The following is a 21,627-nucleotide window of genomic DNA, read 5'->3' on the forward strand; positions in this document are numbered from 1 at the left end:
ACAGATTAAATTGATACTTGCTTGACATTCCCGCATCAGATACCAGATACTTCAATGATGACTAATAACCCTCATTAGCATAGGTTTGGTAGAAGGGCTGCTTCATGAAGGCAAGAGTTGTTTTGTTGTCGTTGGCTTCACTTCCTCATTATTTGGGGTCCCACATACCCCACTGCTGTGTGTGTAATGATAATAATAATTGCAAAATCAACCATTTTTACCCCTCAAATATTTTTATTTTCTCATGACCTTATTAAAAGCCAAATATGTAGAAAAGTATTGGAGTGGTAACCCTTTTTTTTGTCACAAACTGAGCTTGCAAAATATGGAAATGACCATAAAGCAAATTGTTATTACACCAAATAAGGAAATATGTCATGTTTTATATGTTGGGCTAAGCATGAACAATATTCTCTTTATGTACCAAAAAGTTCACAGACAAAGAAATGTAAAGTATGTTATCCTACATAATGGTCTTATTTATGTTTGGGGTCAATTAACTGAAAATTATGAAGAAGTTGTTATAAAACTCCAATAACAGAAATCTAAATAGACTTATTTGGGATTGGTACTGCTACATAAAAAGTACTATTAACAACTCTTATAAAATTAGGAGAAGTCAGGGAGTATAAAGGTGATAAAACAATGTTAAGAATGTTTTTTGACCTGTTAAAGAGGGTCTGTAATCATCAGGATCCCAAAGAGAATATTAACTTTAATGTTTTTTTTTAGGGCTAAAGGTATAAACTGATGAGATGTCAGACAGAACATAACAGCATCAGGACAAAAGGAACAAGCATGCATGAGTGCAATCCAGTGCCAACGCTACAAAACAAAAACTCCCACAATAGTGAGGGAAAGAAATTCACAAAAGAGCGCTGACACCACAACATCAAGTCAAGCTGTATCTAAAAATGAACAAAGGCTATATTGTATATAACGTAACCAAAAGTTTTATCTTTCCAAAATGTATGCATACATGTATTGACCACTGTAAGTACATTTACTCAAGCACTGTACTGTATCTAAGTACAATTTTGAGGTACTTGAGTACTCTAATGCTCTGAAGCTTCATGCTTCTTCTTTACTATATTTAAAGGGAAAAATCAAACTGTTAACTCCGCTACATTTATCTCAGTTATGCTTTGCAGATTGAATTTTACATACAAAACAGAGGATTAGCTGAGAAAATATGATACATTGTCATAGATTAAACTACCCAACAGTATGTAAAAATGTAAAATTTGTTCCACATGCTTCTTACAAGTTTATTCATCAGTGATAATAATGATATATAACAATATAACACTAAAAGGGGCTATCTACTGCATAATCTACTTTTAGTTTTAATACTTTAAGTACATTTTGCTGGTAGTACATCACTGTTGTATTGCTCCTTTAAATAAAGAATCTTAATACTTCTCCCATTATTGACAACTGAATATATTAACTGAAGTTCAGTTCTTAGCTGATCATCTAAATAAATAGAGTAAGTTAAAATAACAAAAAAATGCCCCTGTTAGTCACTGTTCCACTGTGTTCCTCCATCAGCTGAAGCGAGAAATCATTTATTTAGGGTCCTTGGCAGACACAGCAGTAAAGAACTCTTGCTTCAAAGGGGCAAAAGTTCAGGGATAAACGGGATCACACAGGAGATTACTCCCATGTACGTAACACGGATGGCTAGAACACAAACAAAGAGCATTATGTTGCTCAGCTTTATTTTAGTCGCAGTGTGCATGTTTGTGTGAGAGTGAGAGCCTCTCTAACCTTATCCTCACCACTTGTCTTTTATACTAAATGAAGAGTTAAGCTCAGTTTGTTTTCTTTGTACATATCTCTCCGCTGCCATAGGATTCTCCTTTTAGCTGTTTAAATGAAACATCTTTTTTTTTTTTCTCATGCATCCACTCAGGGCAGTGTTTTTCAATCAGATTAGTACAGCACATTCTGTTCTGTTTCACTTCCTGATGACTGTGCAGCCTGTATCCCTGAATGAACTCACCCGCGTGCTTCTGGTTACACCAAGACACTCATTCAGACAGACGTATTCTCACAATTGCCTGTCAGATTTTTTTTTGACTTAATATATTATTTAGTGAAATGTGTTAGCCATTTATCTAGAAGACTTACTGTTTAATGTGACAAAGACTTAAATGCTTAAAGAAGGAAATATTGTACTAAAATGTGTTTCTTAGTGCATAAGAGGCCCTAATCCCTGAATATGAGTGATATATCTGTATGCATTTCCCATAAATATGTGCATTATATTCATACTAAACAGCTATAAATAGCAGAATAACCTTTGACCGTCTAATTTTCCTGTTTCCTACAAGGCTTGTGATTTCATCAGAACAGAAACAAGATGTTCGTGATGTTTCAGGAAGGAAGACACCATCTCAAACCATGTGTCAATACAGAAATCTATTCATGCATTTCAGTTCATCTCAGTTCAGCTGAGTTCATTTTTAACCTCCACTTAAGTATACACAGGAGGAGGAAGTGCCAACAAAGCTACCAGGACACCACAGTTCAGACGAGGGTTTTTGGGAAAACAAACAAAACTCTGCCACGAGCTGGGCCCAACTCTCTTGGCGATTTTTGCAAATGATCTATGTATTTATTGTTAATAGCACCAGGTTGGCGGTGTTGCTTGGCAGAGGCTGGTTGTGATCTTAGATCACAAGACCACAGTTGTTCTGTTTATGTACTATTTCTGCTTTTAAAGTGAATAAAATGTCCTAATAGAATGTGTGAAACCCACTTTCTTCCGATATCCGATTGCTCAGAGGATTACTCAGCTGGTTGACAACATCCCTGTGGGTTTGCAGAATCAGGTTCACTTGTGTTATGTCACCTTTATAATTAACAGGATCATCATGTTCCCTTCAATAGCTGCCTGGCTGTCTTCCAGCAGTGTGGTCAGACAGTGTCCTCGCCGCCTCTGACTGTGGGATTCACCCACCAGAAACCTGCAATAAAGTTTTAACTATCTAAGCACCTCAGATCAAACCATAATGGAACAGATGGAGTTTTAACTTTCCCACATGAGGTGAACTTTTTGGGTCAAAGATATATTCAAACAAAGAACGACTGCAGCGTTGTAAAGTTTGTAAGCATTTTAATGCAAAAAAAAAGGATGAACATAAATACAAGCAGCCGCCATAAAACATGCTTTATTGCAATTGGAACTGTAATTGCAATTTATTGGACGTAATAGTATAATAGTGTCCTCAGACCACTACAGCAAAGTCATAAAAATCTTTTATGACCATCATGGGAATTTTGCTGCTCTTGCCCCCTCCCCACCCCACCCGCCCCACACACATACACACACAATGCAGCAGATAAATGAGCAGATTACACATTTTTCAAGATTTAAGCTTCAAGAAACTTTATTGTCTGCCACATAGTGACAGAAATTCCTCTTTGACAAGGCTCAATCGAAGACAAAGGTGGACAAATGTCACAAAAACAAAGTAGACACAGTAAAACAGCAAAAATATCACAGTAAACTGTTGAATGCTAACATCAAGGCAAGTTTAGGCGTGAATATATCTGTATGTGCCTATAGTGCGATTTATTTAGGACAACAATGGCTGAGGGGATGATGGACATTTTTTAGTTTATATCTTATGTTCATAAAGCGGAACTTATTCAAAGCAAGATTTCATCATTATCTAGCTGGTGTTTCTGGGGGTTTTGGTTCACAGGGGGGAAGTTAAATGTCTTCTGTTCAAAGTCTGTATTTAAATACAAAGAGAAGTTTGGCTCAGAAGTTCAGAGCTCATTTATCAGATCCACCAATGCTATAATGGTCAAACTCATATCTGAACATGTCACTTATCTATAGCAGAATGCAATGAGGGCGATAGGTTCGATTGTGCCACATAAAAACATTTCTGAATAAGCAATGGTCGCATGTACTGATCACAATGAAGAGCGTTGTACTCTGGTCTGAGAGTGACTTAGTGTGCCAGTTTTTCATGCCTTGCGGTCAGAGCCATAAAAGTAGATATATATTTGCCACTTGTGAAATCACAGGCAGGCTTTTTTCCAATGGGATGAGACAATAATTATGACTCCTACAACTTAAAACTACGCTGCTCTGTTCCTCTCTCTCATGTCTACCTCTTTCTATCCTTTGTCTTTTTTAATTCTTTACTCCATGTGGTTACTACAGACACTGGCATGTATTGACAACCCTCTGCTTCAAGGTGAGTAAATCAGAGAATCACGTGGAGATATTGTTAGAAATGATCTTGTAAACACAACTGGGATATCATATTTAGATTTCACTGAGTAATGAAGCGTCCCTTAAGCGTCACTTATTTATTTTAATATAATAAAGAAAGAGTTGTCTTTTTAGGAAGTTGTGAATACAGGCTAATTATAACATATACGACTGGTCACATGGGAAACTTGTCAGTTAGGAAGTAAACATGTTCACTGAGTGCTGTTTAAGTAACGTTCTGCGGTAAAGGTTCCTGAGTATTTCCATCATATTTCTGAGAAAATGACGGTATGCTTTAGTAGTTTATAGCTGCACTCTTTCCTTTGCAGATTAGACTCTCAAAACAAGAGCTCGTAAAAGATGATGAATGATACTTCAGAACATTACACAAAGTAATTACACATGACAACACCTGGACATGTTTATTACTCTAAGATATCATATTACACTTTGACTGGGAGTATTCTTTTAATAAGATGGGAAACATAAATTACAACAGGCTACCTAAGAAGTAACTAAACATGTTTATTCAAGTACTTTATTTCAGTACAGTTTTGACATACTGCTCCTTTACTTGAGTATTTACACTTTTTACTCTTAGAACTTTAATATGAATTTATGTTTTACAGCCAATTAGCTGCACTATTTTCTTTACAGATGAAGATTTTACTTGAAGAACAAGAGCTCACAATGGTATACTTCCCAACACTTCAGCTGGACAGTTTATTACTTTGATTTATCATTTAACACTTTGACAGGGACTATCATTTATTATCAACACATTTATCTTTAATATATTTAATGCTGCTGAGATGGAAACGCTTACTGTGATAGATTAGGTAGGGAAAGTTCAAATACAGGTCATTTTACTTGAGTATTCATAATTTACACTTTACTACATTTCAGATTACTTGCAAAACAAAAGCTATTAAAATATGACACACTGTACTTCACAATGTTACAAGAAATAATTACAAATAACAACAACTTAACCAGGTTTATTACTTATTAAAAGGACCATTCTTGATGAGTTTTACTTTTATAATCCTTATATGTATTTGCTGTACTGTTTAATCAAGTTTAATGTCATAGTTATGTTTCCTAACTTTTCCTTAAAAAAATATGACTTGTAGGCTACTTGTGGTGTTTTTTTTAATTAGTGTTGTTATTTTTTACACACACAGACACACACACACACACACACACACACACACACACACACACAAACCACTGTAAACACAGCAGTAATGTAAACACAAGTTGTTTAGGAAAAGATGAGAAATCTCCACCCAGTAAAAACTCACAACAAGGAAATACTGTATAAAAAAACAACAATAATGTGAGCATGTTTGTCGAAATCCCTACCTGCGAATGAGTTAGCCTATAAAAAAACGTGACAGCACTTGTACTTTTACCATCAAAAACAGAGAGAAAAAAGAATCTCCGGTAAACAAAAATAAAGAAGGCGGGGTTTTCACCGTGTAATCCGTCACTCCGCGCTTCTTATCGGGCAGTGAGGTGTGCTTTAATTTCGGTGCTTACACACCCCGTGTGTGTGTGGCAGCAGGCGGCAGCTAAAGGCTGGGCTATTACACAGTACTGTTGATGATATGTGTTGTCAGCTGAGCGGAGAGGACAGCCTGCTGCGGTACAGGCTGTTCCCGGCCTGGCTCGGCACGGAACGGGTTACAGGTCAGGGTGTCTATTGGAACACAGTGTTCTCATCAGCAGCGGCTGCGGTACAGCTACAGTACAGCCGGAACATTGTGTTACTTTGTGGCTGCTTTCCAAGACCTGCCCTTAATTTTACACTAAACGCCCTCCCACAACTCTACTCTATTCTACTCTCTCTCTCTCTGCCTCTCTCTCTCTCTTTCTCTCTCTCTCTCTCTCTCGCTCGTTCGCTCGCTGTGCTTCTCTCCCTCAGCCTGTGTCATTTTGAAGTCTGTGCTCCATGTGGCTACTACACCGGCACGTTTTTCGTCATTAGAGAGCAGAGGATAAAGGGAAAAAGACAAGGGAAAAAAAAAAAGAAAAGCTGCGCTACATAAGAACCACATGTGCAGAACATTTAGTACCCTGGATGTGAGATGAGAGGGGCGGGCTTGAATTAGGAGGAATAGACGCGGCTTTTAAAAAACATCTACCAACTGAAATTTCAGCGGGTCACCGTGGAGAGAAAATTACAAAAAAACAGGACCATAAGGAAAGGTGAGTGCTTCAGTTTATTCTCTCTCTATATACAGTCTACTGCTCTGCTGCTAAAAGACTTAATTAAGAAGTTAATTAAGACGTATAAGGTTTACCGGCTTCTGTAGTGCTTTCTGCTCACGCCTGGCTGAGTCAGGACACTTGTTATGCATAAGAAATAACGGTTTAAAAAAATCTAAACATAAACAAGTGTAAAACAGTTCATGATTTAAAAAAATCGAGGTGCCGTGTTTGGTTATAATGGTGTTGCAGGATGGATGCACTGTTGAATTTACCACACGTGTGGGGGCATTTGAGGTTACAGCTGTATCCTACTGTGCTCTGGAAAATAAGGGCTGATAAGACTCCCTGTGTCTATGTGTGTGTGTGTGTGTGTGTGTGTGTGTGTGGGTGAGAGTGTGTGTAAATGTGGCACTTGGCTGTGGTTCCCCTCGGAGGTGGATGAGGACAACAGTTTACATCCAGAATCCCTTTAGGCTTAGGTGTATCTTCAGAAATTACAGGTTGTGTAACCCTGATTCTACTAGTTCACTCTGTGCTGATTCGTACTCATTTTGGACCCACTGGTACATTCACAGGACATAATGGCAGCCTTCTGAGAAATGAAAGTACATGGGTGACATCCTACATGCATTTAGATTCAGATGAGGTGGTGAGATAAAGGCACACTTCACCTATATACGCACTGACAATGGATATGGGTTGGGGGGCAAAGTCCGAGAGATGAATCAGACGGCCCTAGGGAGTTATTTAATGAAGATAATTGCTTCATGTATAAATACACTAACATGAAAAGCTTAGGTAACTAAAGTGTGGCCAGCTCTTTATCTTTGCTTTAATCCCTCCTGAAAACACACTGTCAAATTCAAGCAGAGGGTCATTCCTCATAAAAAGTAGTACATGTGTTTGCCATCGAAGCAGGATTTCCAGAAAGTGATGGCTGTAAAAGCAACTTTACATGCTTTGCCTGCATCCTCTTTAATACCCTGTGATGCAAATGTCAGGTTAAAAAAGCTTCTCCCATGTCAGACAATGCATTGCTTCAGGATGTCAGCAGAGTACGGATGTGAGACAGAATGTACAAGATATAATGTGTGCGTCTGTAGCTGTGGTCTGTGCCTCATTGTGTTGTGTGTTCCTGCATTCCTCCGCAGGGTATCAGAGTTTAGGTACATATAGTCTTCATGCCATCTTATCAGTGTCGTTAAGTACTTTCAGTGCTATTCTGGGTTCAGACATATTTTTTTCATACATGAAAAGGAAAAAAGTAAAATGATGAAACTGATGGAAAGAATCTTTTGATTATGGGGGATTTATTGATGGTGGTAAATCATCACAGTAATGCTCCACTTGTTTTATTTAAATTGGAGTATTGTTTTAAAGCAAATGTAAAGGTGAGGTCAATTTGAACAATTAAAATCTGCCTATTTTCATCAGGAAAATGAAGCTGGGTTGTACGTGAGGGGGTCTCAGATTGGTGAGCACCATCAGGCTTTGCCAGCGGGGAACTGTGAATAGAAGGAACATTGTGTTCAGACACACACACACACACACACTCTCACACACACACCAAAACACACACACACACACACACACACAGTCACATACACACACACACACACACACACACACACACGAGTTAACATCTAAAATGAAATCCATGAAATTTAAAAGACACAGGACAAGGTGTTGCTTCTGAAGAGACATTTTGTCCTCTGCTTGTGTTGAGGAGTTCAGTGAATGAACACTTGATCCTCTTGAGTGACACAAATTTGAAGAACTGGAATAAATTGTGCAGATATCAGTAGGACAGATCTTTATAGTTTTACCCTGGGGGTTTAGGCACACGGGTGGTGCCATGGCTTGAGCTCTTACTGCTCCTTAAGATCTTGCTCCCACTAAGAAAATGAGTTTGAATTTCCTCATCAATATTCAATTCAATGAGCTAATCGCCAAGTTGAGGCCAGGCTCTGTTGCTTAACGTTTGTACTTGCAGGCTCTTTAAGAACTTAGTGACGATGGCTGAATGTCCTAATATTTGCACATGATCGTTAACAGCATCTGGGATGTCCTGAAAGTCAGAGAGAACAGGGAAAAATCTAGGATCAGATCTGACGTTTCTCTCTCTCTCACAACGCACTGCCTTTGAGTAAAGTTCATAACCTTAAACCATCTCTGTGGAAATGTTAAGTGGCCACAAGACTGCCGTTTCATCATCGTCTCCCTCACAAAGACTCCCTTTAGACTTTGCAGTAAATATGAACAGGTTGTCCAATTAAATATTGTTTAAAAATGTTTTTAAATGTTGTTTGCTTCAGCAGAACGGACAAAGTCTTTCTCGCTGTACCTGTTTTAAATGATCTCACTATGTCCAAATGTTACATAATTTCCAGTGCAGGGGAGCTCGAATGATGCGTAAGAGTTGTAATGATAAAATTTGCAAGAGAGTCTTCCCTGCAACATCAGAAAGATAATCTCTTATCTGTGGTTCTTATAAACACAGACAACACAAACAAGTAGAAACCAAGGCCTTTACATAAACCTTTTTCTCCTGGTGGAAACCGACAATTTAAGCAAGAAGTTGGGTCGTTTTTTCGTTTGTAACATGTACATTTTGTATAAGTATCTTGTTTCCTTTGTTAACACTTGTTGGTCAGCCTACCACCTATTATCTCATCATAGGTGTTACATTTCCATTTGTTACTTCACAACTCCAGCCAAAGTGCTAACCTTAGTATCAACTCCACATGCTGCCAGGGCAGCTGATGCTACGTGAGCAAGTGTTAACGTCTCAGCTGTTGCACATGATAATGATCACCAAAAACTGTTTGCCAACATGTTTAACATATCCAAGTAGCTTTTTCATTGTCTTCAAACAATGTCAAGATTATTCTGCCTGGGCAGACTGAAAATGCCTGCAGGCATGTGTACTGACGCAGTAACAATGCATGTCGACAGCGATTGCTCCTGTGATGAGAGAGGAAACATTTAGCAGCTGTAACACCAACATGTCATTACAGCTTTATTGCTCTGGCAGTGCTGTTGACGAAAGACTTTTTTGACACATGGAGGTGTGAGACAGATTCATCTATCTATCTATCTATCTATCTATCTATCTATCTATCTATCTATCTATCTATCTATCTATTTATCTATCTATCTATCTATCTATCTATCTATCTATCTATCTATCTATCTATCTATCTATCTATCTATCTATCTATAATTAATGCATTGTTTTAAAGAAAGAGAAAAGAGAAGGATGATAATACTGTACTTTATTTGGCATGAGAATTGGTGCTACCAAAAGAAGAGAATCTTAGAAAAGTACAGTACAGTAAACTACTATACAGTATATCACAAAAACAGACAAGCCACAAATACTGTTAAGATATTGTGTCACCTCTAAGTCGAAGAGATCCAATTCAAAAGTTCCACCTGTCTCAAATACTGCAAGAGAAATGACACAACTCTGTGATGGTGCAGCTATATTTGAGTGTGGTGAAAGCCAAACTTTCCTGTGCACATAAGGGTTTTAGAAACAAGACAAATGAAAGACTCATTGCAAAATGAACAGTGAAGATATCTCAATGAGGCTCTGCTGTACTGTGGATTTAATTTTGGTGTCAATAAAATGTCTGGATGCCATTTATAGATCCTGCTGTCAAAGATCACAAAGGGTTATAAACTAACAGTCGTGAACGTACTGTACTCAGTGTGTGTTACAAAATAAACCTAGCCGCTGCCTTTAATGTAGATTTATAGTTATGTAATTACTTCATGTGTGGTGGATCAGAGACGGTCCGATACAGTTGAGTGATATCAACTACAGTTCAAGGTAATGTTCCTCACACAACTGGGAGCAATGCTAGGATGGCTTTTTCAGCAAAACTGTATCTTCAGTGCAAAGTGTCCTTAAATAGCTGCAAGTTATATAATGTGGAGGAAAAAGTCATAGTTACTGCGTGGATTATGGTGATCTGGTACAGATATTTTTGTCTGAGATTGTGATTTTCCACTCCAGCTCCACAAATTAGATTTATTTCATGTTGAATTGTCTTTGTTGCAACTTTGTTCCAAAGTGAAAACATGAGACATGAGGACATGTTGTTTATGGAACTCAAATTGCTAACACGTAGGCTTGTGTGCTTTTAAACAAATGTTTACAGTGTTACCGTGTGATGCCCACACGCAAAAATGACCAGTGATCAGGATCTGCCAATGGACGGCCAATCAGCCACAGCTGTGTTTGCTGCAAAGGGCATTGATGTAACACCTAATAAAGACCAAGGAGTGATCAAGGTATTTATTGTCATTGCTTCAAATTAGGACTCATCTTCCCAATGTATGGCATGTTCATGATTTTTATCTTCTCTGGATCTTCCAGCTCCTCTCTGTCAAATGTTGTAAGTTTTCTCAGTTAAACTGGACGCTTGTCTTCCTGTTTCCAGGTTGTAAAGCGTCAGGGGATAGATGGAGATCGACCGATGATTGGGGACAAAGTGACAGTCCACTACACTGGAAAGCTGCTCACTGGGAAGAAGTTTGACAGCAGCCGAGATCGCAAGGAATCTTTTTGCTTCAATGTCGGCAAGGGTAGGAGACTTTTCATGCAATATATTACTGCATGTATTACAATCACATCTAGTAGTGCCTTAGTGTTGTCTCTTACTATAAGGAATGATTTGACATTTAGATAGTTAGAGTTAAATGAGAAGATCAAAATGGGAATTAGCTTTATTTGCCAAGTATATTTATGCAAACAAAGAATCTGACTCTGGTTTCTAGTGGCTCTTAATGTGCTTAGACACAAAAATCCTTAGAAAGATACAAGCAAGTGGAGTTTCATACAATGTCTGTATACAGATGAAACCGTTTCGATAACTGTAAACATAATATAAATAGTGCAAAGGTGTGAAAAGTGCAAGGAGTGTGGAAATAAATATTGAATGGGTTCGTCTGTTGAATGTAAACCTACGGCCAACAGTTGGTTAGCTTAGCTTTGCATAAAGACTGGAAACATAGGGAAAGACAGCTAGTCTGGTTCTGTTCAAAGTTAAAAGTGCTGTCTACCAGCACCTCCAAAGCTCAGTAATTAACATGTTATAGCTATCTTGTTAGTTTAAACTGTACAAAAAATGACATGTTGTGGTTTCACAGCGGGTTATGTGGGGGACTATTTCTTTGCTGGAATTTTCACTGTTTGCCTTGCAATCTCATGGTGACAAGATTCTTCACCCTGCCAAAAAATATTCTTGCATATAGCCTTCCATAAGACTGTGACTTGATGTTTTTACTTTACGAAAAAACAAACAAACGAGATATAACGTGTTAATTTTGTTGCTTTTGAGGTGCTGGTGGGTGGAATTTTTAATCTTTGGCTCGGTATTTCCCCCATTCCCAGTCTTTATGCTAAGCCAAGCTAACCAGCTGCTGGTGGCAGCTTTGTATTTAGCCAACAGGCATGAGAGTGGTATTCTTCTTCTCATCTAACTCTACGAAGAAGCGTATTTCCCAAAATGTTGAACTATTCCATTAAATTCTTATCATTATACCTGAAATTTTCAATTATTACACAGTCTCAGAGCCTGTTTTATGAACAAGCAATGTTTCTTCTCATTGTTTTTTTTTTTTTTTAATTTGCTTTGCTACACACAGGACAAGTCCTCAAGGCTTGGGATATTGGTGTGTTGTCTATGCAGAAGGGTGAGGTGTGCACACTACTGTGTAAGCCAGAGTATGCTTATGGATCTGCTGGAAATCCCGACAAAATTCCTCCCAACTCTTCAGTACTGTTTGAGGTAGGAACTGAACGTCACTGCTGCTATTTGTGCTGTGCATTATTTCTGCATCACACTGAGGGACTCTGATAATTTAGGAGCATGTGTCAGTCTCTGCAGATGGAGGTCTCCGGTCATAAAATTAACTGGTTTGTCTATTTTAATCCTCCTCAGTCAGAGTAGTCCAGTTGCTACTCTTACAAGTCTGTTTGGAGCTCAGTAGGGATACATTTTAGAGGGTTTCTATCCTCTATAATCATCGATAATTATAATTCAGTCCTGAGAAAACTCAATTGAGATTTATTCAACTGCTCTGCTTTACAAGTTACCCCCATAGACTATAAAAAATATGAACAAAGCCACTGTGATGTCACCCATTGGTTTCTGAAGAGCAGTTTTAAAGCTCAAAGTGTGCGGCTCCGGCCGTCGCCATCTTGGCAGTGCCTGACTCCACCTAACCATGGATGTATAGAGAGAACTGGATATAGTGTCGGAGGCGGGGCCCCGTTCATTCCTATGAAAGTTGCTTGGTGGTGCATGAAGCCAAAAAAGTTCAACTTCTTCTGCATTGCTTCTGCATCTGTTGGGATGACAGAGCAAGCACACTAGTGACTTTTGACAGCTGAGCCGGCTACTTCCGGCTTAGCCCTCCAGCTAACTTGCGTGGGGATAAAACAATTCAATTGTGCGGCTCTTCTAGACTTTCAAAATGTGATTGGACTGAACTGATCAAATTATGACAGTGAGACAAGTCATTTCGCAGGGGTTGTGACGCTCAAAAAAATGTATCCACTAATTTACAGATGTCTCTTTCACAATGTAAGTCTATGGAAAAAAGTCTTTTTGGGCCCAATAGTGTCACGTGACATTGTAATTACATGATTTGGTCGCTGTGTCAAATTAGCTTCAAAGCCTGGTGTTGTTCCTGTATCCAGTTCTCTCTATACATCCATGCACCTAACTCCTGGCTAATCCAAAATGGGCAAAGAGGTGGAGCTGAGGCGAGCCGAATGAAGGCTGGTTGTTGAAACAAGCCACCTAGTGGCTAGCAACCTGTCACTCAAAGCAGCCACGTCCTTAATTATGCATAACTTTACGGCTTAATAAAATTTAAATGGGTGAGTTATAAAAAAAACCCTGTACAGTTGTCATGAATGGGGAAATTAGCTATAGAGACCAAAACCGTTTTTGTGCCAGGCTGTAAACATGTTTATTTCTGCTGTAAAGTTGGGCATTTTAACATGGGGGTCTATGGGCATTGACTCACTTTTGGAACCAGCCTCAAGTGGCCATTCAAGGAACTGCAGTTTTTGGCACTTCTGCATTGGCTTCATTTTTTAGCCTTGGAGGTTGCTGCTTGGTTACCCCCGAAGGACACATCTCAGTCATAAAATTTAATATTCTACCTCCCAGAAGTGTTCATTTTTTCAATGCTCCCACTGTATCACTTGCAGCAAAATTCAAGTGTATCAGATGTTACAGAAAGTTTTATAGTTAGGTGTTCAATGTTGATTTCATATGTGATCGCTCATGTGCTGAGCAAGCAGACATATTCAAGTTATTCAAATATTTTTAGCTTCACCAACATACTGACATTTTTTGTTACATGTTATTTAGCCTCATAAACCCCACTTACCCACCCATGGATCAGTCACTACAAGCTCATGCTATGCAGCCAAACTTTGTTCAAACCCACAGAACCTTATTTTAAATTTTAGCTGAGATCCAAAATTTTCCAAAGATACCACATATGTCAGGTTGAATTTTGGGGAAATGTGTATAAAATGATGCACAAGACAAGATGGAATATTATAGCCATCAAGAACAAAGAGTCATGAGTTTAAACATTCCACTCAGTTTATTGATTTTGATTATTTTTTTCATGATTTACGTGACGACTCCTACTTGTTTTTTGTTATGTGTTTGCTTTTCTCCTCCCACACCAAACCCTTCTTTCCCTACAACATGTTCTGCAGAGATGTAATTTTTATATTCCAATAACCAATATTTGTGAAATACAACAAATAAATAAACGTTATCTACAAAACAGATTGAGCTACTCAAGTTTGAAGGAGAGATGCTCACAGACGACGGCGGCATCATAAGAAGAATAAAGGTCAAAGGGGATGGTTACACTAATCCCAACGATGGAGCGACTGTTGATGGCAAGCCACTTCTTTTTCTTCATTGATGGCGACTAATATTGTGCCGCTAAATGGTTACATCGAAGGTTAATTTGTGTCATGATTTGTTTGTCCCACAGTGCACCTGGAGGGGACTTGTGCTGGTCGACTGTTTGACTGCAGGGACGTCAGCTTTATTGTCAGTGAGGCTGAGGACAAAGGCATTCCCCTGGGAGTGGACCGAGCTATGGACAAGATGCAGAGAGGAGAGTGCTGTATACTTTACTTAAAACCAAAGTAAGTTACCAAAAATCTTAAAATATGATCCATGTCATCATTTTATGTTTTGCAATTGCACTCAGTCAGATTTTGTTTGGTAATTGTTTGTACTAAACTGTCATGCTGTGACCTGACCTGTGGTCCTTTCCTGACTTTCCTTTTAAATCAACAAGTTATGCTTGTAGAAAATCTTTTATTTTCACAATGCTCAATGTATGAATTTTGTCAGATTAGGAATATATTTAGTTTCAGTTTTCGATTATAGTAATATTTGTCTAATATGGGTTTTTGAACATTGATATTATGCCAAAACAAAACCCTAAATATCCCTATCCTGTATAAATCTTCTGTTTTAAAGATATACTGTATTGGTGTAAACGTACGTGCACTATACTTCCAAAGTGTTGACTGTCAGGGTCATATCTAAATATATAAAAACCTATAAAACCAGTCTCATAGCTTGAAGAGTGATGTGCATGACTTGGTTCTTCAACACCTGGCTGAGAAGTCAGTCATCCAAAACATGAAGCAAAGTCAAATTAGTATTGTAATTCATGTAAATATTTTCCTCTCATATCATTACAAAAACAAGTGATTCATTTGTTGTTCTGTGGTAACTAAATCCCTGTAACTTTGCTTGTTGAGATTTTTCTTCCATCATAAAAAAATATTTGTACCATAAGTAAAATAGAGTGCAAAAAGAGGGAACAAATAATAAATAGAGCACACAGAACAGCCCAAACCACATCATATCTTTCATTTAGCCCCGCCTACACTAACCCTCTGGGCAACAGCAATACAAAGAACTGGTGATTAGTACCAAGAATTCATAGCACACCAACAGTTCATACCGAGAGTTCATACCAGCAAACAGTCAACTAACACAGACGCAAAAAATGGAATAAGAAATAAAGTAGAAGATAGATAGATAATAGAAGAAAATAAAGACATAGAAACAAACTATATACATAATGCTTCTCCTGCTTCAATCACAAAAATCTACATTTATCTCAAGACATACACACAATATGTCTCTATACATTTATTGTTCTTCTTGGGAATCAGAATGATCCATTTCTGTTGATGTAACTCTTATATCTCCCCATTTAAGAAACTGTACTGTATTGTTTATTTTGCAGTATGTATGTATGTATATATGTATGTATGTATGTATGTAATTTTTGCTAATCCCATTCATGACAACATCTCCTTCATCAGCTTACCTACAGATGGTTTATTTTTCTTTCCCAGTGAAGACTATCAGCGTCTTTGCTTGCAAAATACACATATTAATTAGTACATACTGGCCCTGTTTTATAGTAAAATCCGGAGGTCTATTAAAACCAACTGTTCAATTGTGTGATGTAGCTCTTTCCAGAAAGAAAGAGTGTTCTTTTGGCATAATTGGGATATAACTATAAAATGTATGAAAATGTATCACAGCTGCAACATGCATCAGCCAGGTTTTAAATTCCCTACCATGTAGATTAAATGTCAAATGCCATGTGTTGGCTGTTTACAGCTGACAGCACCTCTCTGCATAATTTGGCAGTTTAAACATGTAGAATGGAATATTCCACAAGAAAGATTTAGCAATTATTCTTTGTTTCTTTCTTTCCTTCTAAACAGCATGTCTTGTTTTTTTTTTTTTTTTTTAACAGGTACGCCTTTGGAAGCGAAGGTAAAGCAGAGTTCAAAATTGGACCAGACAAAGACGTTGTATATGAGATTACCCTCAAAGACTTTCAAAGGGTGAGCTCTATTTTCTACTTTGTTTTTGCTAAATGAATAAACCAAATTCTACATCACATTAGATTAGACTTGGATTAATATATTTGTGTTACGTTGGGTTGATTTTCCATTACAGAAACTTCACTGAAGCCCATTTTGAGAGAGCTTTTAGCTTGTGAATAATTTCAGCTGAATAAACTTAAAAACAATGCTTACTCACATTTTCTGACATTTTCTGTTTCCACAAGGCTAAAGAATCCTGGGAAATGGACGTGCATGAAAAGCTGGCTTTGGCTGCTGAAGTTAAGCATAAAGGGAATCAGTATTTCAAGGTACAGTGTCCATGCTGGTCTTTTTTTAAATCACAACTCATAAATATTTCCTGTTAACGTGTCCATAAATTGGTGTTATCTTCTTGTACTAGGCAGGGCGGTACCAACAGGCAGTCATCCAGTATCAGCGCATCGTTTGCTGGCTAGAGATGGAGTGTGGAACTGGGATGGAGCAGTTGAAGAGGATACAAGAATTTGCTATGAAGGCCCACCTCAATTTAGCGTTGTGTTTCCTGCGGATAAAGGAGTTTTCACAAGCAGTAGAGAACTGCAACAAGGTGAGCAGCAATACCCTAACCATATTTCCTGTAAACAGCATTTAATTTCACAACATTGTCGCTGTGCTGCTGCAGGGACGTTCTAGATATATTCTTAACTAATTACTCTGTGTGTGTGTTTAAGGTGATTGAGCTTGATGAGTGCAATGAAAAGGCTCTGTATCGTCGCGGGGAGGCCCGTCTCCTCCGTAACGAGTTCAGCCTGGCCTTGGCAGACTTTCAGCAAGTGCTGCAAGTCAACTCCTCAAATCGAGCAGCTCGTGCTCAGATTTCCATCTGCCAGAGCAAGATGAAGGAATATCATGAGCAGGACAAGAAGACCTACACCAACATGTTCCAGAAATTTGCAGAACGTGATGCTGAGGTCTGTAAACTCCCTGTTCTTGACTAAATGTAGAGAAAATGTCAGCCTGACCTGCTTGTGTTTTGTATTTCTCTCCACTTTTCTCTCCTTTAAGTGTATTAAATATTAACAGTTATATCAAGTTAGAAGAAATAATTCAAACTCTAAAAATTATATGATTTGTACTAACACTTGGCTATCATCTCTCTCTCTCTTACACACACACACGGCAGTTTTTTATTAAATTGTTTTAGGAATTATCTTATTTTCATTCAATTTAAGACCTGTATTGTTATGAATTTCCTTGACAAATCGTCATCACTTTTCACTGATATGAAGATCAAGGTCAATTACATTCACTTATCCTCAGTGAAGAAGAATTTAAACAAGAAATGGTTAAGAGATGTCTAAGCAGTCAGGGAATGGAGGCATTTTAGTGTAGCACATAACAGAGTATTTCATAAGACTTCTGGAAAATACACAGGAGACAAAACTGGCTACAGTTATTTATCTGGATGGAACGTTTTTATTAGAGCTGCTGCCGTCTTTTTATCCAGAGCAAACACTGACCTAAATGATCAGCCATTTTGGGAATAATGGTGAGAACTGTTCATGCAACCTGCCAAATATCCTGTAAAATAATTTGATTTTATGGCAGGACCCCCTTCATTCAAATTGCATTTATATGGCAGATTAAAGTTATTTTAAGGTTTCAGTTATATGTTCACAGTATATTGTCCTGCTCTGTGTATCAGTGTGCTTTCTTTAGTAGTATACTGACCTCTAGTGTTCATTTATGGATTTGTTGATTTTTCTCTCTCATTGATGCTGATGCTCTTCCCAGTTAAATAGGAGAAAATATCTCAAGAGTAAAGAGGCAGCAACACAGAGTGTTGATTTGTTGAATGACAAATCTAAATTTAGTTGTTTCGATTGAATTTACTGATTGCATTAAATGCACAACTTCATGGGACATGCAGAATCTATGATTTTAGGAGTTTCAGTCTAATGACACCAACTGCTGTAGTCACTTGTGCTTCACCTGAAACACTATATTGTTTCTTAACCAGGTTGGGAAGACGAAGAGGAGGCGGGACGAAAGCGTGAGGAGCACCATGAATGGCGAAGTGGGCATTAAACGCCGACGGAAGAGTCAGGACTGTCTGTCCTAACAGTGACATTTGAAAAGGAGAAAAAGAAAGACAGGCCTCCCTTTGATTTCCAAACCCAGAGAGCAGAGGCAGGAATGAAGTCATGTAAAAGCCTCTGATCCAAACCTCTTCATCCCAAAATCCAACATTACCATTCCTGCATATAAAGCAGAGTGTAAACAGGGATGTTTGCAAGCCAAACAGCATTTCCCCTGTCACATGGACTGTGCAACTGCCAGAATGCACCTCCCAGTGGAATTAGCACTGCAGAATCAGCGAGTTAAGATTGGTGAACACGTCTACCACCCCCATCCACTTTTTTTTTTTTGAGGGGAGGGGGGATTATTTTTCATTTCTTCAACACATACAGAGGAATTCAATTTCCTTTGTCATTAGGCTACTGTGTAGAGTTGAGATGTGCCTCCACAGTTTGTATCCAATTCCAAAACTGCTCTGACTTGTATTTGGTATTAAGCCTTTTTGAGGCAGCTGCATGCATGTATCACGAGGTGCTTGGGATTCAGACTTGAAACTTTGCTATTTTTTAAAAATGTGCAATATGTACTTTGGATAAAAGGCGCAACAAGTCATGTGAGGTCGATGGTATTTTCCAACAAAAACACAATCGATTATTCTTTTGTTGTGAAAAAGTAATAAGAACCAATTGCCTATAACTAAGGGCTTGGTTCAAGATAAATTATCACAGGATAGGAAGTTACACAGCCTGAATTCATTTAATTTGGGAAATACTGAAAATACGTTAAATACTTAATACTAAAAATCCTCCTCCAGACATGAACCTTCAGTATTTTCATAATTCACTGATACAGACCTCGTGTTCTCAATCAGCAGGAGCCAGAAGTAGTAAGCAAAATCTGAAAAAAGCACAAACTACAGATACTAAATATTACCAAAAAATAAATCTGTAACGCTGGCATATTGCAACCTGCTGTCCCAAATATTAAATTCACAATTCATATGGTTATTGCTATAAATACACAAACAGCTGAATTAATATGAGACAATGATGTAATACCTGTAAAGCCAAATTAGTACATCTGTTTAAGCTTAGAGAAGCTATAAGGTGGTTATTTTCAGAAATATATTTATCCCCTTGTTTTGGGTAAACATAAGGCATTGTAAAATGGATTCGACCACAGTCATGCACTAAAGTGATTTATTCATGAACACAGGCATGATAGGTCATTATTAATTTGTTGAAAATGTGTGTTTTATCCATTAAGCACATCAGACAGTACAAACAGTTTGTTTTATGAGAAGCCAATCTGGTATTGTAGTCGATCAAGGATTACAACTGATGATAGGTGCCCACTGAAGGACGCTTATGGGAGTGAAGACAGATGATAACATCAGTTTTATGGACTGATTACATTTTAAACTGGTGGCAGCTGCAAAAAATAAAACAATAAAAAATACACGTTAAGATATATTAAATTAAATGTTTCCGCTCCTGAGCTTTGTTGGATTTTAGTGGTTGATGAATCAATGTTTATTCTTCTGTTGCACTCATTGTATGTTAATCTATCGGCTAATTGCATAAGCAGCATGGCACAATCTTCAACACACACACACAAAAAAAAACTTTAACAGCTGCAGCATTATTTCTACTGACTGTCAAAAATCCTGAAATTTGTGATTCAAAACTCCCACACAAGGAGACATTTGATCATAAAATCACCCCATTCCCACTTTTGCATCTGACAGGGCAGACACATTAGTTTTGACTCTGTAAGTGCAAATGGGAGAGGGACACAGAAACTGCAATTAAGCTTTAAAATCTTTCACAAATGTCATCACTTTTTCAGCTTTGGTAATGTGATCAACTAAATAATTTTACATCTGTGTAGTTCTTTTTGCTTAAGTCTCAAAACAGGTATCTCTTTATTTCACTGCATCTTTTTTTTAATGTGTGAATGTTAGCGGATAGTAGACAATAATGCACTTTGGTGACTGTCAAACCAACACTGTTATCTTTTTATGAAATGTCTGGATAAAATCTGGACAATTATCTTGAGATGTTTTATAAACATTGGTTGGTTCAGAATGAAAACCTTAGCTGTCTTAAATATTTAGTGTAAAAAAAATCAACAGTGTGTGTGTGTGTGTGTGTGTGTGTGTGTGTGTGTGTGTGTGTGTGTGTGTGTGTGTGTTAGTATATATTTTTGTATGTTAGCAAGGTTTTTAAACAGCTTATTGCTAAATGTTTTCAAGTACTGCTGGCTCTAAACATTCAGACATTTTGTACAGTGGAAATGAGCATGAAGTACTTTTTTCTAGCAATTATAAAATGTATTTAAGAATATACTGAATATTTATCCCCCTCTGTCAACTACAAATCCTGAAGAAAAAAAAATTCCAGTGCTACACTCATCATTTTTGATAACTTGAAAATGTAAGTTATGGGAATAATTTGGACAATTTTGACTTAAACAAATAGGCTAAAATGCAGCTGGTCAGACTGCAGCTCATGGCCGACAACTGCAGTGTTATGTCATTCAAAATGTTTACATGTATTCAAAAGATCACCGCCCTGTAAAACAAATTGTGATCAATGTTTTCAACCGGCATTCATGCAAAAAGAAATATTTTCAGACAAAAACTACGTAAGGTACCTTTGTTCATGTCTTCTTTATATATATATTTTTTATTTTTTTGCACTTTAAAAGCATTAAATAAATCCAAGAGTTGCATTTAAAGAAAGATGTCATTCTTTTAAGTTTTAGTTTACTATTCGGTAATAAGTGTAATAACAGCTTTAAATTACAATATTGATGGGAAAATTGTGAAGACGTTTCATCAAAGAATAGGAGATATACTAGTATTGTTTATGATTTAATATAGTGGCTGCAGTGGCTTTATTTTACACATTTCTCTTCATCAAAGAGTCTGAAACTGTCGGATGAGACATCACATTCAATTCTCTGAATCTAATTTATTTCAACAGCAATTGTGAATGCGAGATGTGTATTCTGTCAACACTGTATTTAGAAGAAATACATATCCAGACATACATGTTACATCATTTTTTGCTTTGAAGATAGCAGATTTGAATCAAAGCTACTGATTTATACAGCAGTGGATGTTTACACTAAGGTTTAGTAACTGTAAATTTCCCCTGTCATGCATATGGCAGCTACATACATT

General features: G+C 37.6%; 1 protein-coding gene across 2 annotated transcripts; it reads left to right on the top strand.

Moving 5' to 3' along the window:
• The first annotated feature begins 3,324 nt into the window (after positions 1-3,324).
• On the top strand, positions 3,325-21,179 carry fkbp5 (FKBP prolyl isomerase 5). Of its 2 annotated transcripts, none has more exons than XM_042404247.1 (11): positions 3,325-4,217; positions 10,615-10,747; positions 10,897-11,041; positions 12,104-12,246; positions 14,276-14,390; positions 14,489-14,645; positions 16,289-16,379; positions 16,607-16,690; positions 16,783-16,968; positions 17,093-17,332; positions 18,382-21,179. In XM_042404247.1, exons 2-11 carry the CDS (start codon positions 10,643-10,645, stop codon positions 18,481-18,483), a joined length of 1,368 nt encoding a protein of 455 aa, XP_042260181.1. In that variant the 5' UTR covers positions 3,325-4,217; positions 10,615-10,642; the 3' UTR covers positions 18,484-21,179. The 2 variants fall into 2 exon arrangements, with proteins under 2 accessions (XP_042260181.1, XP_042260172.1); XM_042404238.1 differs by lacking the exon at positions 3,325-4,217 and adding an exon at positions 6,175-6,445 and having other exon boundaries at positions 18,382-21,178.
• Positions 21,180-21,627: the final 448 nt, after the last annotated feature.

This window comes from Thunnus maccoyii, chromosome 3 (assembly GCF_910596095.1).
Source record: "Thunnus maccoyii chromosome 3, fThuMac1.1, whole genome shotgun sequence".
NCBI lineage: Eukaryota > Metazoa > Chordata > Actinopteri > Scombriformes > Scombridae > Thunnus > Thunnus maccoyii.

Bases quoted from the DNA above. Each gene is read 5' to 3' on its own strand.
- fkbp5 (XM_042404247.1), top strand. From the start codon at position 10,643: ATGACCAGTGATCAGGATCTGCCAATGGACGGCCAATCAGCCACAGCT. The intron at 10,748-10,896 runs GTATTTATTGTC...TCCTGTTTCCAG, and splicing joins AAGACCAAGGAGTGATCAAG to GTTGTAAAGCGTCAGGGGAT. The intron at 12,247-14,275 runs GTAGGAACTGAA...TCTACAAAACAG, and splicing joins ACTCTTCAGTACTGTTTGAG to ATTGAGCTACTCAAGTTTGA.